At 52.9% G+C, this 15,885-nt stretch overlaps 7 protein-coding genes across 7 annotated transcripts; 3 read left to right on the top strand and 4 right to left on the bottom strand.

The window, feature by feature from the left end:
- Nucleotides 1–696: 696 nt before the first annotated feature.
- J4E85_003101 (uncharacterized protein) lies at nucleotides 697–3,512 on the bottom strand (the record flags this gene model as incomplete). Its single annotated transcript, XM_051467374.1, has 3 exons — nucleotides 697–1,226; nucleotides 1,279–1,626; nucleotides 1,694–3,512. The coding sequence occupies 3 exons, from the start codon at nucleotides 3,510–3,512 to the stop codon at nucleotides 697–699; spliced, it is 2,697 nt and encodes an 898-aa protein (XP_051328533.1).
- A 326-nt stretch (nucleotides 3,513–3,838) lies between these two features.
- On the top strand, nucleotides 3,839–4,962 carry J4E85_003102 (uncharacterized protein; the record flags this gene model as incomplete). The annotated part of the gene is made up of 2 exons (XM_051467375.1): nucleotides 3,839–4,186; nucleotides 4,237–4,962. 2 exons carry the CDS (start codon nucleotides 3,839–3,841, stop codon nucleotides 4,960–4,962), a joined length of 1,074 nt encoding a protein of 357 aa, XP_051328534.1.
- A 106-nt stretch (nucleotides 4,963–5,068) lies between these two features.
- On the bottom strand, nucleotides 5,069–7,388 carry J4E85_003103 (uncharacterized protein; the record flags this gene model as incomplete). Its single annotated transcript, XM_051467376.1, has 2 exons — nucleotides 5,069–7,230; nucleotides 7,289–7,388. 2 exons carry the CDS (start codon nucleotides 7,386–7,388, stop codon nucleotides 5,069–5,071), a joined length of 2,262 nt encoding a protein of 753 aa, XP_051328535.1.
- A 252-nt stretch (nucleotides 7,389–7,640) lies between these two features.
- J4E85_003104 (uncharacterized protein) lies at nucleotides 7,641–8,383 on the bottom strand (the record flags this gene model as incomplete). Its single annotated transcript, XM_051467377.1, has 4 exons — nucleotides 7,641–7,782; nucleotides 7,842–7,888; nucleotides 7,937–8,227; nucleotides 8,372–8,383. The coding sequence occupies 4 exons, from the start codon at nucleotides 8,381–8,383 to the stop codon at nucleotides 7,641–7,643; spliced, it is 492 nt and encodes a 163-aa protein (XP_051328536.1).
- Nucleotides 8,384–8,770: 387 nt separating this feature from the next.
- On the top strand, nucleotides 8,771–9,490 carry J4E85_003105 (uncharacterized protein; the record flags this gene model as incomplete). Its single annotated transcript, XM_051467378.1, has 2 exons — nucleotides 8,771–8,952; nucleotides 9,040–9,490. The coding sequence occupies 2 exons, from the start codon at nucleotides 8,771–8,773 to the stop codon at nucleotides 9,488–9,490; spliced, it is 633 nt and encodes a 210-aa protein (XP_051328537.1).
- A 126-nt stretch (nucleotides 9,491–9,616) lies between these two features.
- Nucleotides 9,617–10,722, bottom strand: J4E85_003106 (uncharacterized protein; the record flags this gene model as incomplete). The annotated part of the gene is made up of 4 exons (XM_051467379.1): nucleotides 9,617–9,665; nucleotides 9,724–9,985; nucleotides 10,040–10,637; nucleotides 10,687–10,722. The coding sequence occupies 4 exons, from the start codon at nucleotides 10,720–10,722 to the stop codon at nucleotides 9,617–9,619; spliced, it is 945 nt and encodes a 314-aa protein (XP_051328538.1).
- A 573-nt stretch (nucleotides 10,723–11,295) lies between these two features.
- On the top strand, nucleotides 11,296–12,011 carry J4E85_003107 (uncharacterized protein; the record flags this gene model as incomplete). Its single annotated transcript, XM_051467380.1, has 4 exons — nucleotides 11,296–11,400; nucleotides 11,454–11,723; nucleotides 11,773–11,843; nucleotides 11,897–12,011. 4 exons carry the CDS (start codon nucleotides 11,296–11,298, stop codon nucleotides 12,009–12,011), a joined length of 561 nt encoding a protein of 186 aa, XP_051328539.1.
- Between the last annotated feature and the right edge of the window lie 3,874 nt (nucleotides 12,012–15,885).

Consider the following 15,885-nt stretch of genomic DNA (forward strand, 5'->3'; position numbering starts at 1 on the left):
CTACCGCTTTCTATACTTGTACTTGCCAGAATGATCTTTCTGTTTTGTATTGCATACTATTAGCGACGGCGTTTGTCCGGATTTCACTCTTTTTTCCTTTGGCAACGGACGGGCATATTCGGGCTTGCATATCGGACATGGTGTTTGAGATAGGTCGGGATCAATCTTTTTTGCTATTGCATACTGGGCGTTTTCTTGTCTTTGGTCTTGATTGGAGCTGGATGGAAGGTTGCTTGATCGAATGGTCGGCTGGATGATGGATTGGTCGAACCTCTGGTTAGGTCGGAATGATACGGCGCACATACGACACGAGTCTTAATGTCTACAATGAGGGCTGGCTGCCTGGTCCGTGGCAAGAGATAGGTTTCCAGTTCGCTGGCAGAAGGCGTAACGAAATATATGGCGCTAACTGCCATGACGCTGAGAATGAGAAGCGATTGTTCATGCAGACAACGTGCCCAATGCGAAAGACATCACGAGGTGTACTCGTGGAGTGAAGAACACCCAGAAACCGGAACACGGATATTCATAAAATGGAAATATGTCTTATTGATACGTCAAGAGCGTTATAGTAGCCAATTTCGAGAACCTCAACGCCGTTCCTGCCTTTGTAGATGTAACCCAACCAACGCGACCAGGCGTGTACAGTCCAACCCATCCAAGTATACACACGAATACAACATTCTCAACAACCACTCAGAGCCTAACATTCGCACCAATCTTCCCACCCTTGAACCAAATATCTTCCCTCCACTCTCCAATCCTCACACCCACATACGCAAAAGCACTGAGTTTCAACTGCCCACCCAGCGCCCTCTTGATAGCTTCGTAACCAAGACTACCAAACGACCAGTCCACGGGCAGACGAGGGGATTCCGACAGGCCAGGCGGAACAGCAAAAGGCGAGTCGTAGACGATTTTGCCCGCAGTGTGGCCTTCGTAGTAGGCGGTTGCGTCCATGCTGGTGATGTACATGGTGGTGGAGCGGAAGGGGGAGGCGAGGGTGAAGACGGCGGTGCTGGTTATGAGGTGCATGGTGGTGCCGCGGATAAAGTGAGATCTGCCATCATCGTCTGGGTCGGGGTTGGAGCCGTCGTCGGGTTTCTTGGGGGTGGACATGTGCGGCATGGGGCGTTCGATGGGGAATTGCGAGAGGAAACGGCCGATGAAGGGAACGGCTGGGACGGACTTTTCGTGAGCTTGCACGGTTATCGTGGTGTTGTAGCCTGGTAGCTACGTTAGTGAATGGATGAGTGGTGTTGGCAGTTATGGACGTACCTGAGATGTACTGGGAGAGTAGTTCTGCTCCAATCTTCTTGCCCTCGTCGCCACCGTATGTGTAGGGATCCCAGAGGACAGAGGCAAGCTTGTTCGTGTTGTTACCAGGAGAAACCTCCATATCCTTAACCGTCGCACTGCCAATGTGAGAGCCATTGGCTAGAATGTTGATGTTAAAGTAAGGGACCGTAGCAGAGTATTTCGAAGGATTCGTAAAGTTGACGAGGGCCGTGATGGTAAGGGAAGTGGGCGAAGTTTCCACAATAGCTAGATTACCAACCTGTACGTTGATCTTGCTCGCCTCGTCTTTGCCGTCACCGGGCTGAGCGTCTTTGCCGCCACGAATCGCTGAACGCCAAAAGTTAGCTAATTGCAGGAATTGCGGCCAAACTTGGATCACGAACTGGTTACGAACGTTTGACTGGTACGACACCTTGCGCCGGAATGCCTCGCACTGCGAGTTTGCCCATGGGCGTATCCACGCCAACGCTGACCGCAGCCTTGAGGTCCATCAGGATCGATTTGCCGCCGAAGAGCAGAGCTTGCACAACCTCACTGAAGAGGTCATCGTCGAGAATCTCGATGGGTGCGTTCTTGATAACAGATTGAACAAGGAGGGAAGGTCCTTCGGAGCCATGGCCTTCAATGCGGGTGGAGTTTGCCTTTTGCCACTTTTCAAGGTTCATCTTTCCGAGCTTCTTCTTGTGGTAGTAGATGTCAGCATCAGCCTTGACTTGGGTGACATCAACTGGGAAGTTCATCTCGTGGGGTAGTCCGATATCGACATTGACGATACCAGAGATCTTGGGACGGGCTTCAGGTGTGCCAGGCTCAGCGAAGGGGTTGGGCAGGCTGAAGTGCATGTCGGCAAGAGAGAAGTTCTTGATGAGGCTTCCCATGGATTTTCCGGCAAATGGGACCGGGACAGTGATGTCCTTTAGCAGCTCACGAGCCCAATCGGGTGTGGCTGGGTCAGGGAACTTGCAGCAGTTGATGTAAATCGTCGCGTCTTGGCCCTTCATGTAGTCGCCCAAGAAGGCGTCGAGCGGAGACTTGGCCGAGTTGGGGCAGACTTCAGTCATGCGATCTGAGAGCTTGTCGACATTGCCAGTGACATCGACCTTGACGTCTGAGTTGGGCTTGATTTCGAGCTGGCCAGTCTGAGCGGTTCCAAGCATGATGTGCTTGTCGGATGCCGAGCAGCCCTCAATGCCCACGTCGACAGCTACTGGAGGCAGCGTGATCTGGACAGGGAAGTCGTTCTGCACGACGATAGAGGCGTCGGCACCGAGACCCTTTTGCCCATGCTTGGCCTCGCCGAGGTTGAGTTTCGTGATGTTGTAGTGGGGAAGAGTAGGGATGTCGCCGCTCTGGAAGACCATGGACTGCTCGATGAGCTGCTCGCCAATGTTGATCAATCCAGACTTGAGAGGGACTGAAGCCTTGCCCTTGAGCCTTATCTGCCCCAGTCGGCCATCGATCCAGTCGTTGGCGACGCTGCGGATACCGTCGGGCGAGCCAGGCTGGACGGTCGCAATAAACGAGACATGAGTCGTGTGGCCATTCCTGATGTTTACCTTCAGGCCAGGTATCTTGGCCGTGCCAATCAAGACGTTGCCGTACTCGGGCAGGTAGACGTCGGCGTCGAAGGGCCCCGTCTCAGCTTCGTGCGCAATCCAGGTGCCGAAGCGGCCGAGGTTGCGCACGCTCTGCTTCTTCACTTTGTTCGCGTCCATGGTGAAGTCGCCTTCTATGTGCACCTTCGCGCCGTGGTCTGTCAAGCCGTCCATGGAAAGCTTGGTGGGCTTGAAGTCGGCGGCCTGCATCGAGTACTCCTCGATGCTCTCCTTGGCGAGGAAGCCGAGCATGATGAAGACGACGAGCAGACATAGCAGGATGAGAGCCAGTATGCTCGGCCATCGCTTCTTCCACAGCGGGACTTTGCCACTGCCGCTCTTATCTGAGGAGCCACTGAGCGAGCGCAGCAACGAGCGTGTCGCGGGCGTGGCTTCCGCGTCGTCTGGTCTGTCGTGCTCATCGCGGTCTTCCTGCGACAGGAGCGGCGTCTGTTCGGTGGTGCGACTCGACTGCTGCGAGCGTGCTGAGCGCGACGAGCGGGCGGACTTGTGCGAGGCCGGGCGCGAACTAGAGTTGCGGGTGTTGGCGGCGGAGCCCCACTGCTCCTCTTCGGGGTTGTCCATCTTCAGACGGAGGGGCGTCCAGGCGAGGGACATGACATGCGGAGAGATGGAGGGGGTCGAGGTGAAAGGAAGAAAGGAAACAGGGCGGTTGACGGGTGGTGGAGGGTCTTGTTCATCGTCTCGTCATGAACTCAGCCACTGCCTGGGCCGGATAAGACGCCCAGGAGCGACGTGTGCCCGTGCCTGCCGCGGCCGCTAGCCCCGACCCCAGCGTCTCCACAAACATGCGTCACCTTAGTGCGCTTTCACAATAATTCACTGCTGACAGGTTGGTGTGTGTGACTCAATTGCCTGCTGTTGGGACGACATAAATATTTTGGGTTCACTCAGTCTAGCTTCAGATACGCCATTGAAGCAACATGCCCGCTTTCCGTCCCTCGCCCGCTGCTCTGCGGAGCTTGCGCCGCTGCTACTCTACCTCACCAGCGACACCGCAGACATCGCCATTCGCACCTCGACATCTCCTCTCCATAGCAGACCTCACGCCTGCGGAGCTGACCACGCTCGTCCAAAATGCACACCAACATAAGACGACCATCAAGCAGACAGGCGAGGTGCCGCATTCGATGCGCGGGGCATTGGCAGGCAGGACCGTCGCAATGACCTTCAGCAAGCGGAGCACGCGCACGAGGGTATCGACAGAAGGCGCCATCGCGGCATTTGGTGGCTCTCCCATGTTTCTCGGCAAGGACGATATTCAACTTGGTGTACGGTCGTTCCTTTCACATCCCGACTGCCCGCTGACATGGCATCCCAGGTCAACGAGTCTCTCTACGACACCTCGCTCGTCCTCTCCAGCATGACCGCCGCCATCGTAGCCCGCGTAGGCCCTCACTCCGACGTAGCCGACCTCGCAAAGCACTCGAGCGTGCCCGTCATAAACGCCCTATCTGACCTGTACCACCCCCTCCAGATCATCGCCGACCTGCTCACCATGGCCGAGATCTACCCCTCCACATCCTCCACCTCTCTCGGTCTCGAAGGCCTGAAGATTGCATGGATAGGAGACGCCAACAACGTCCTCTTCGACCTAGCCATCGGCGCAACAAAACTCGGCATCGACATCGCCGTCGCAACCCCCGCTGGCTACGAGATCCCCCAAGCAATGCGCGAAGTCATCTCCCACGCTGCGCAAACCTCTCCCCACCCGGGAAAACTGCTCGAGACAAACACACCCGAAGAAGCCATCAAGAACGCTGATATCCTCGTAACAGATACCTGGGTGTCCATGGGCCAGGAAGAGGAAACCGCCAAACGCCTAAAAGCCTTCTCAGGCTTCCAGATCACATCTGAGCTGGCGAAACGGGGCGGTGCCAAGGACAACTGGAGCTTCATGCACTGCTTGCCTAGACATCCTGAGGAGGTTGCCGATGAGGTCTTTTACGGACCCAGGAGTGTTGTGTTCAAGGAGGCGGAGAACAGGTTATGGGCTGCCATCTCCGCGCTGGAAGCGTTTGTAGTAAACAAGGGAGATATCCAGTGACTAGATCCGTGGTTCGAATGAGAGAAAATTATACGAACTTTGATCTTCACATCTACGATGAATATATACCAAGCTACCCAAACGACTATTCAACTACATGTCCACCTCACTCCCTCTTCTTCTCCTCTACCTCGCCAGCCTCTTTCCCTCCTTCACTATCCACTTCATCTCCATCCTTCCTCTCCTTCAATCCCTCAACACCCTTTCCCCAAGCCCCAGCCTTCTTCCCCCACGTCATCATACCCCAAGCATGCGTCCAGCTAAACTTCGGCGGCGCATCAGGATGCGTCCGGAACGGACTCGCCCCATGCTTGAACATATCCTCCATTTCCCTCTGTCGATCTTTTTCCAACTCCTCTCTAGACAGGATCTTCGTATTCGGCGGTAGCGAATCTGGGGCCGGCGCAGGAGTAGCAGCAGGAGCAGGACGAGATGTAATAGCAGAAAAAGGTTTCTCCCAATGTCTCGACTCCACCGGCAACGGCCTCCACCAACCGGTCCCGTCTCCACTTTCCATACCCGTCGCCGATGCAGACGAAGCAGCAGCAGCAAACCTCTCCCACCACTTCCTCGAACACATTTCCCAAATCCGACTCTCGGCCCTCTTAACCGCAAACTTCTCATCCTCACCCGTCAAACCCCCTATATTCGCAAAGTCAGGGCTGCCAGGCCCAAACTTGCGTTCGTCCGTGAAGGACGTGCCCGCCTGGCGAGACCGGTTCGGCGGGTCGTCTTCGAGTGCGTCTTCAGACAGCGTGTCGGAAGAGTAGGAAGAAATGTTTGGTCGGAAGGGCGAGTTGAGATCTTGGTAGATTTCCGAATAGGTTTCTGGGTACACGGCGTCGGAGTCTAGGGTCTCTTGGCCTGGTTCGCTGGATGCAGAGGAGGGGATTTTGGCGGGGAAGAAGATTCCGTCCGGGCCGGCGGCTGCGGTGATTATTAGTCTGCAGCGGGCTTCGTACATGGCGTCGAGGAGTGTGATGAAACGTCGTGCTTCGCTTTTCATTAGCAGACCCATGACTGGCACGTCGGTTACGATGAACGTGTGGTAGGTGGATGCCAGTGTGATGTAGTCTGCGGGGCCGAGAACTGCGCCGCATAGTTCCGCGAAGGTGAAGAATGCTACGCCGTTGTATTGCGCGGGGATCTCTAAGGGCCGGTTGTACACGGCTAGTGTTGCGGGTTCCCAGGGGATGGGATAGGAGTGGTTGGTTGCGGATTCGACAATGGTGTTGAAAGATTCTCCGAATTCGATCATGGTTTCGGCCGTAGTGGGCTGAATGAGGTAGTTCTTCGGGAGGTAGGTTGACGGGGTGGTCGAATCTGTTGGTGCGTCGGAGAGTTCTGCGGTACCTGTCGCCCCAGCTACTGGAGTTGAAGTTGACGTGGTGCTGGCGAGAGCTTCGGATGCAGGCATCTGCACACTATCCCTCCTCCCCTCCTCTTCCTCTCTCTCAATCTTCCGGTAGTCCTTCTTCCCCTCCATCTCCCAGACCTCGCACCGGGCCCTTAGAACCTCCAAGAACGCAGCGAACTCTCCCATCTGGCCAGCTCCATCGTCTCTACGTGTATACGTGCTCTTACTCATACTCCATCCCAGGCGACTGAGCCGGTTTACTGGGTGCGAAAACTCCATGCCTGCGGCTTTGGCTAGCTCTTCCGGCATACGGTTGCTAGTCGCAATAAGGACGCCTCCAAGCTGGAAGAAGGACGTCATGAGATTAGACAAAATCTTGCTAGCCGCACGATCTGGGAGTTGGAATTCGTCCAGGAAGAGGATGGGAGACTTCTCAATGAGGTCGCGTGCGACCAGTAGTAGGGAATACTCATCGTGAGTAGCTCCCGGGCCAGCGACTAGCGATCTCGACATGCGGAGTTGCTCGAGACGCGAGATGGTGTCGAGCATGAAGGTATTGAAATGCCAGCGTCGCTTCTTGCGGTTTGGTAGGCAGTCTTGGAACAGGTCTATGAGCATGGATTTCCCCGTTCCGACCTCGCCGTGTAGCATGAGACCTTGTGGACTTTGCAGTTGCATGGCTTCATCGTGGCTGGTTAGGACGCGCGTCAATGCTACAGAGTCTCTTTTGTCTTTTTGCGCAAGAAGAGATGTCCAAACGCCTCTTCTACCGAAACGGTTGACATGCGTATCCGATGATGATGCATTTTGACCCGCATCGACAGCTCTGGTAAGTTGTTGGAGTCTCTTGGAATACTCTACACTCGGTTCATAGTCAATCAAACGGTCGTAGAGCTTCTGTAAATGTAATGCTGTAATTCATGTTAGTACATCCTCACACTAGTTTCGTCTAAATGGTAGACGTCATACCCAGGCGATGCTGCGCAGGATCAGGTCGGATCTTCTGTGTAGCAATGAGACTGCGATAGAGCACCAAGGGGTTGGTGATGGTAACACCGGTGGAAGGCATTGGTAGTCATTGGTTGTAAGAGTCAAAGTCTATGTGGCATGATGCTTGAGTGTTCGACATGGCCGAGGTGATCTGCCATGACATTGGACTAGACTGCAATCGGCGCTAGCGCTTTTGGGAAGTCCCGATATTTTATCGACGTGGTACGCGGCATCGAACGAAGGGAGGTTGGCAATCAGAACGTGGAAATCGAATATTTGCTATAAACGCCGGCCTGATGCAACATGGTATCGTGCTTGGTATAAGGTGGAATCAAATGCTGGTGACGCCTGGAGACCATGCGTCGGCTATCTTTTTGACTTCTTGGATGAACTTCCGACTTGTGATTTGAGTCGAGCCGATCCTTTGCTCGGCATTTGCTGTGACTGGAGAGTGCTCATCTGGGTCGTAGAACCTACATAATGGCACCAAAGTCAGTATGCGTCTCAACCGAGCATCGTCCTGTCGTCTTACGGGTTCCTTAACAGCTTGATGTAAGCTGTCTGCAACGCCCTAAACGCCTAATGGATGTTAGGAGATGTCGCTTATCTCTATAGCTTCAAGCTTACGGGTTTCATATCTGCATCTCGTAGCCCAACGGCAGTCGAAGTTTTGCTGTCAAGCGCAGTAGCTGGCCTTCCTTCCATGTCGACCACAATGACAAACTTGACTCCGGTATTGGTGAGCCAGCCATACATTGCTAACCTCTCATCGACGGCCTGGAGAAGGCCAAAGTCTTGATCTGCGGTCTTGTGTGGTAGGCGGGCTTCGAAGATGTCTAGACATGACGAGAGAAGGAACTGGAATTCCAGTGGCGCCCTCTCTTCTGCTGGGAAAAGTGAAATATGGAGGGGGTTGTTCTATCAAAAGTGTTAATTCTATCTAGGTTGGAGATGTATACCACGTGTACTAACATGCTTGCCAATTACGCCGATGCACGCAATGGACGGGACCTGGAACAGTCATCAGCGCATACCCCAAGTCCTTGGAACTTTCACTCTTACCCGGCCTGACATGTTGAAACGATATCACAAGCTTGGATAGGTTTGGTGGATCTGGGAGTATGCAGAGTAGGCTGGCCGACGTAGACCGAAAGGGTGATGGAGGGAGGAGCGATCGCCGGCTAACCTATCAGACGCCACCAAAATCGACGACTAATCGATTTCCGCCAAGCACTTTGCTGCACCTACCTCATCGACACAACTTCGCGACTCCTCGACCGCCACCCCACATCTCGCCTCTCCACTCCTTCCCTCCCGACCTTCCCTTGTGTCTGTCGCAATCATGTTCTCGACAACACGGTCTGCGGCCTCAATGGCTCTGCGAGGTTTGTCCCCGCCACCCCGAAAGCTCGCCGCCGACCGGGACTGACAGTGTGGACAGCCAAACCCGCGACGGCGCTCATGCCCTTCCGCGCCGGAAGCGCTGCTTTCCTCTCCTCGAGCTCTTCGGATAGGGCCACGACCATGAAGACGCCCGCGACCATCCCCGGCAACCCTGGAGCGCCACCACCGATGAAGTCCGCGCGAGTCGAGGTGCCATTGCCGAGTCAGGAGGGAAAGAAGGGTGCTATGCAATACGCATTGTATGTGATATCTTGAAAAGGCCCCGGAGCATGAGACAGGGCGACAGGATGGGATGTACACAGGCACAGGCTAACATGCGGCAACAGGACCACGCTCGACCAAGTAGCCAACTGGGCCCGCCAGAGCTCCCTATGGCCCATGACTTTCGGTCTCGCATGCTGCGCCGTCGAGATGATGCACTTGTCCACCCCACGATACGATCAGGATCGTCTCGGTATCATTTTCCGCGCCTCGCCCCGACAGTCCGACGTCATGATTGTAGCCGGAACCCTCACAAACAAGATGGCCCCAGCGCTGCGACAGGTCTACGACCAGATGCCTGACCCCCGATGGGTCATCTCCATGGGCAGCTGCGCCAACGGAGGAGGATACTACCACTACAGCTACTCGGTCACAAGAGGTTGCGACAGGATCGTGCCAGTAGACATCTACGTACCCGGCTGCCCGCCTACTGCCGAGGCGCTCATGTACGGAATCTTCCAACTGCAGAAGAAGATGAGGCATACCAAGATCACCAGGATGTGGTACAGGAAGTAGAGTGTGTTTTGGGATGTGCGGTCTAGTGATTGGTCGTTTTTATTTGCGAGTTTCGAGGGAGCAGATTCCTCTTGTACAAATCGATCTTCTATATGCATAGTCTATACCAAGTAAGGTGTGATGGGGTTACGCTGTCTCACCAAGTCCAAACATTTTGATCGAGTTCCTCCATGCTCTACATCATGATTAGCATTGTCCTGTTGTACATTTCAGAAGGGATAGGATATACTTACGCGTCGCAAACCTCCTCCACGGTGATCTCTTTGATCTTTGCAATCGCATGTGCCACATGAGGTATCGTAGCTGGCTCATTCCGCCCCTTGACCATCATGCCCTTGGCGAACTTCTCCTTCTTGACGGCCTTTGGTAGCGGCGGTGCGTCTTGCAGATACTTGGCCGATGCATGACTAGGTCGCATTTCGCACCACGGGCCATCCGTCTCGATCTGCAGACGCTCAAGTGGTATTTGCTTGACGACTTCGATGTTCTCATCGGCTAGAAAACCAAGTCAGCCGAATAAGCAGTCGCGACAGGCTCGAAAAGACTCACTCTTCATGCTACACCCGTTAACCCCGATATCGAATCCTAGATCAACAAGCCGTTTCATCTCCTCTGCCGTTCCAGTAAAACTATGCACCAGCCCCCGTTTCGGCAACTGCTTCAATTTCGCCGTGAGAATCTTCTCAAAGTCCTCGCTCGCAGCCCGCGAATGGAGGAAGAGTGGTAGCTGTACATCAATCGCGATGTCCAACTGTGCCTCAAAGTACTTCAACTGCGGCTCTTTCGCCGTCAAAAACAGTCGATCATAATCAAGTCCAATCTCGCCAAACGCCACCGCGTGACCCGCTTCTTTGGCCTCAAGCGCCAGACTCTTCAGCGCAGATAGCAGTTCAGACGGGCCTCCAGGATGCGTGTCGAAGTGTTTTGCTGAGCAGGGATGTACACCGACGGTTGCGTAGCATTGTCCTGGGTGCGCTTTGGCGATTTCAACGGCGTGTTTGGATTCCTCAAGGTCGGAGCCTGTTACCATGAATTTCTTGCAGCCGGCGTCCACGGCACGTTGGATCACGTCTTCAAAGTCATCTTCGTGCCGTTTGGTGCCGTGGTATTCTCCTCGGTAGATGGGGTCTGTGAAGTTGATGCCGATCTGGAATGGTTAGTGGTGGATGGGGTAAGGTGGTGGGATGCGGACCGACATCGATGTATTTGAGCTGGGGTGTTTCTGCGGCCATGTTGGAGATACTTAATTTTGGATTCTCGCTGAACGATCTTATGGCTAGGACGTGTATTAGTACGGACTACATAAGTCGAGATGTTCTCTTTCAAGACGGAAAATGTGATGACGCACTTGCAAAATTGCTAGACAGAGCTCCGATCGGGCTGAAAAGGCGCAGATTAAGAGCCGGATAGATTTTGGGGCTGGAATTGCAGAGCCTCAGAGTTCGACAGGACCTCAGAAACATCGATGACACTGATGGTGGGAATCTATTCGTTGGATTGATCGTTGTTGCCTCAAAGTGACTCTGACTAAGCTGCTTCGAGCCTAGTTTCAATGCTGGCATCTCTCGCACAGCCACCCTTCATCACAACCACTAACCTCTACGCCCTTTTTCGTCACTACAAACCCAGACTGCATCAAGCATTCATATCACTCGGTTGATTTGTGGAGTAATATAGACCTTAGAGCAACCAGGAGACTAGTCTGTTGCTGTTTTACAGCGTTCTGCGTCATCTTAGATACCTAGGTACTTTGCGCGCCTTTGCTGCCGACTTGACAACAACCGCGAACACAATTTGGAATCTCGATGGAGAATCTGTGGCATCTTCGCCGTGTGGCGGACAACGCCGCGAAGGCTTGCTGGATTTGCTACAAGCCATCTACCAGTGTTTTGATTACTCCTACCAACAAGGTGCGAAACGACGGATGGTAGGCTGTACTTCAACGATACTGACTTATCTGAAGGACTTCTTTTACATATGTCCTGGACACTTGGTCGACCGTGGATTCTGTCAACCGGAAGCGGACGAAGCTAAACGAGTCGCAGACCAGAAGAAGCAAGAAGAGCTGGATCGTGAGATCGAAGCTGTGAAGAAAGAGTACGAGGAGAAGCAGAAGCTTAAGCGAGAAAAGCGGAAAGGGAAAGATAAGGAAAAGGACAAGGAGAAAGAGAAGGAGACCAAAGGCAAAGAAGCAGAGGAGGACAAGCAGGATGAGAAAGCCAAAGACGACAAAGCATGTGATGTGCACCTTCACTTCATCACTGTACTAACTTCCTATGCAGATCAAGGAGCTCTCCAAAACCAAGGATCAAGCCCAGGCTGAACTTGGCCCGCGCATATACCAACTCAACAAGTGGGGCCGCATTTACAGACTCCTTGCTCCAGCTACATACTGACCCTGCACAGGAACTTCTATCAAATGCGTCTAGACAAGCTGCGGAATGCTGAGATTGCTAAACGGAATCGCGAACGACTGAACAACCCTGCAAACTTTCCGTCCGTGCCTAGCGGAAATCCTTAGACGCAGAGCGCGTCCTAATATCGACAATGGTCAATGTCACAGACCAGTCGTTGCTCCCGTCACCTTGGAGGAATTCATACCCGCATTTCGCCCGGCAGCAGGCAGGATCGGCTTATGCGAACAGCGACGGACCCCACGGCCGCCGGCCTTAGATCCTTCGAAGACGATGCAGTCAGCTTTTAGCGGCCGGTTCAAAGGCCATGCTTACCGAATGTCATACGTGTCACGCATATCGTCTGTTTATAGTTACGGTCAAACCAGATCTTTCGCCCTTCGGTAGTCTTCGCCTAGGGACGTTAATCGCTACCAGTGTGACGGGGATAGTCGGATACATTCATCCGTTCGACAGGTGCTACTTTCAGTCAACAACGCTCACACACTGCAGATTTACTCGCAAGATTCAGCCAGTCACACTTCGCTTGTGCAGACATCGTGCGGAAGTGGCTTGGGTGCTTGTAAGACGGCAGTAACTCCTATACCGATCTAAGCTGTCTTTATGCAAGTTTGTATATCTGGTCTTGGCTTCTCCCAATTGAAGTGGGGTTCTAGTTCGCTGCATCCATCGTCAAAAGTTTCGGGGCCAGATAATAACTCATGGCTCTCGGATTTGGTGCGCTCATGATGAAGAGGCAATGATCAGCTCACTCAGTTCGCCCATTTCAGCCATACACCAACCCACATGCTGTGTCATGACCCTTCATCTATGCCAGAGTTGCTTATCAGTATGTTCAGCAAGTTGTGGTACCCCGAGATCTTGGTATGACAACCAAGGTTGTATATCCAATCACTCCCGAGACCGGCACGCGTCGTGACAGGTACAAATCCTCGCTACGCGAGCCTAAACGAGAACAAGCTATACTGTAATCGAACGGTTTGCAGTCAATCTGACAACAGTGACATTGTGACCGATCTTTATGGAGCAGAGAAGGAGTGGCATGGGTACACAGCTCGTTGTTACCACGCAATGGCGCACCCCGCCTGTTCACGCTTTCGCTTATACCATTTGTCACCACATCGTGTCTACTGAGTCATCTCATATCTGCGCGGGTGGTGACACGATAGGAGTCTTGGCGATGTGCTAACTCAGGAAGGATGCCCTTCTCAACGACACCCGCTGTGCCAAGCATCGCAACGGCTTGGGCACTTGGGTGTATATGCAATGAGGAACATTGCTCATTAGTACGCCGTTTCGCGTATGATACTATACAGCAGTCAAGATTGATACGTTGTCTCCAACTTCTCCAACTCCCGGAAGCGCTGATGCTATCCACCGCTTGGCACTGCATGCCATCTACGCTCCGCCGTTTCGCAATGCAGTCTATCCCAGCCCTACATTATCTCCTCAAACGCTCACCCGTTCATGTCTTAGCTTTTTACTGCATATTCAGATATCCGCTAATACTACGGTACAGGCCGTCCAACTGCCGCCACTAAACGCGCCCTCCAGCCAGCCTCTTCTTTAAGATGCCAATGAGTGAGCACGAACGGGTAATCACGCGAACAAATCTCGAACCCTGCCTCAAGCAGCGGACTAAACGGTAACAGTAAGCCTCGCTTCCGATCTGCGCGCGTCAGCATCGTCCCGCGCATCTACTCAGCGACACATCACGTACTGCATCACATGCACGCTAGCAGCTTAATTTTCCGTTCGATTTGTCTTGCTTTGTTTTTTGTTTATTGGAATCGCTTGTATCTTCCCATAAGGTGGAGTCCATGACGGCGCAGAAGCCCTTTGCAGCATAGTCTGTTGGGTGCGTAGGGCGTAATGTCGACACGCATCTTGTGACACCTGTTCACCTCTAGCCTTGCAATAGGGCAATCTCACGATCCTGCAGCCACAATGCTGCTAGCTCATGGTGTCTCCGCTGCTTTAGTCTGTTCAGGCGTCCAAGGGAAAAGCTTTTGCGAGAGTGGACCTAGGGACCGATCCTGCGACCTGGGTTAATGTCAGCGTAAGCACTTGACTGAGTGCAGTGTTTCGCGAACTCAGTTCCCGGTGATGTTAAAATATCTCCTTTTTGGTCTTCATTGATATTGAGGTATGTGGGATGCCATGTTATGCGGTTGCATATCTTGTGAGGTCTAGTATCAGAGATCAAGAGGTGCATGCGAGACCGAAATGTGGATCTTGGCGACGGGTGACAATGATCAGTTACGTTTAAGATAATCACTTAAGGCATGCTCGTGCTAGCGTCGCACGTCACGCAGTTACGGATGTGCAGTGGACGAAACTTAACAGTATGCATTTCAACAGCACTAGCAATAGCAACAACGACTCGAATCAGGGCGTCTCGTTTGGCATACTATACAGTAAACCTATAGCGCTGATTGGAGACCAGAAAAAGCACATCTCATCCGGCGGACGAAGACACTGAAACGGATTACTCATCTTCCCGTTGTCCTTCTTCACACTATCCTCAAACTGTGCCATACACCTTTCCACTAGCCCTATGCGTAGATCAGAATGTCCCGAGGTAGTGATCCGTCTTTCAGCGACATTCTGGCTCCGAGAGGCGGTGGTTGGCGCTAACTGTCGTTAAGGCTGAGATCCTGAGGTCGCCGCTTGTACTTGCCCAGGTGGTTGGTGTCTTGACTTTAAGACCCAGTTATAGCTGTCGACGCGACTGTTTGCGGTGAGCACTGTAGAGTGTCATCAAATTGATTTAGTTGCTAATATATTATCAAGGCTCTTAATACCTGAACAAATGCAGTAGAGAGGGGATACACGAAAAGCACAGCGATATGGCCCTTTCATGTTCGTTCTTCCCACTAGTTGATGATTCAAGCGTGGTATGATGCCTCGGTCAAGCCCACTCTATCCCTTCATACAGCGATGACACAAAGACGAGCCACTCAAAATTTCAAAACTCATACCTTGCCCACAAGGTGTGTCCGTCTCAAAAGTAGCCATGGCGAATATCAGACCTAGATGTAGGACACATCGAAACTTACACAAGCATCATGACTTAACAACCTAACGGAAACCTCAATCCAGAGGTGGCCATCCCTTGAGTCAAGGCTACTCATGGCATAACTCACATGCACAATCCATCCCCTTAGAACCTATATGGCAAGAGCAAGTAAGAAGTAAGAAGCGACGTCGAATTCGCCAATCCGCACTTCCTACTAACAAGAGAAAACCCTTCGAAACACCAAATCCTCTACAACATTTGCTATACACCTCCACCCACCACCCAAACCACCCAAACCACCCCAGCACTCCCTCCCTCACTCCCCTACCACTCCCTCCCTCCAAACCACCCACCACTTAACCTCATCTCCCCCGAAACACCCTCCCCCGCGCCTCGCATAACCCGTCCCGCTCCGTCCTGTCACAGAAAACCAGCATCCGAAACAAGCCATGATCCGTGCTCCTTTTCGGAGAAATTACCAACGAGCGTGGGATGATGGCGAGAGGGGAACCGAGCCATGGATGGGGACAGCGTAAGCACTAACGAGCCGCACGTGTCAAGTCCGTCTGAACGCGTGTGTTTTGGTCCGTGTAGAGAGGGAAAAAACGCGTGCCTGGGTCGATGATCGGTTTTGTGGGGGGTGGGTGGTAGAGTTTGTGTGATGGGTTGGGTGGGAGTGTGGTAGGTGTTGAAAGGTATTGTGCTGGTGCAGGAGATTTATAAGAGACACCTAGATGTTCTCGCTCTTGATGATGGCAGGGGTTAAGGCAAGATAGATCAGGTAAGAGCTTGGGCGAGTTCATGAAGCTACCACTGATGCTTCTTCGATATCTTGGCCTTCCATTTCAGCGTACAATTAAAGAGAGAGCATCTTTTAGAACGCAAATGCACGGTCATTTGCCCTTCCAAGTTGCTATGCACAAGCTCGTTGGAGGAGCATGCATACGCGAGCTGATGATAGC

Source organism: Alternaria conjuncta, assembly GCF_024043145.1.
Source record: "Alternaria conjuncta strain BMP 0040 chromosome Unknown scaffold_4, whole genome shotgun sequence".
NCBI classification, from domain to species: Eukaryota; Fungi; Ascomycota; class Dothideomycetes; order Pleosporales; family Pleosporaceae; genus Alternaria; species Alternaria conjuncta.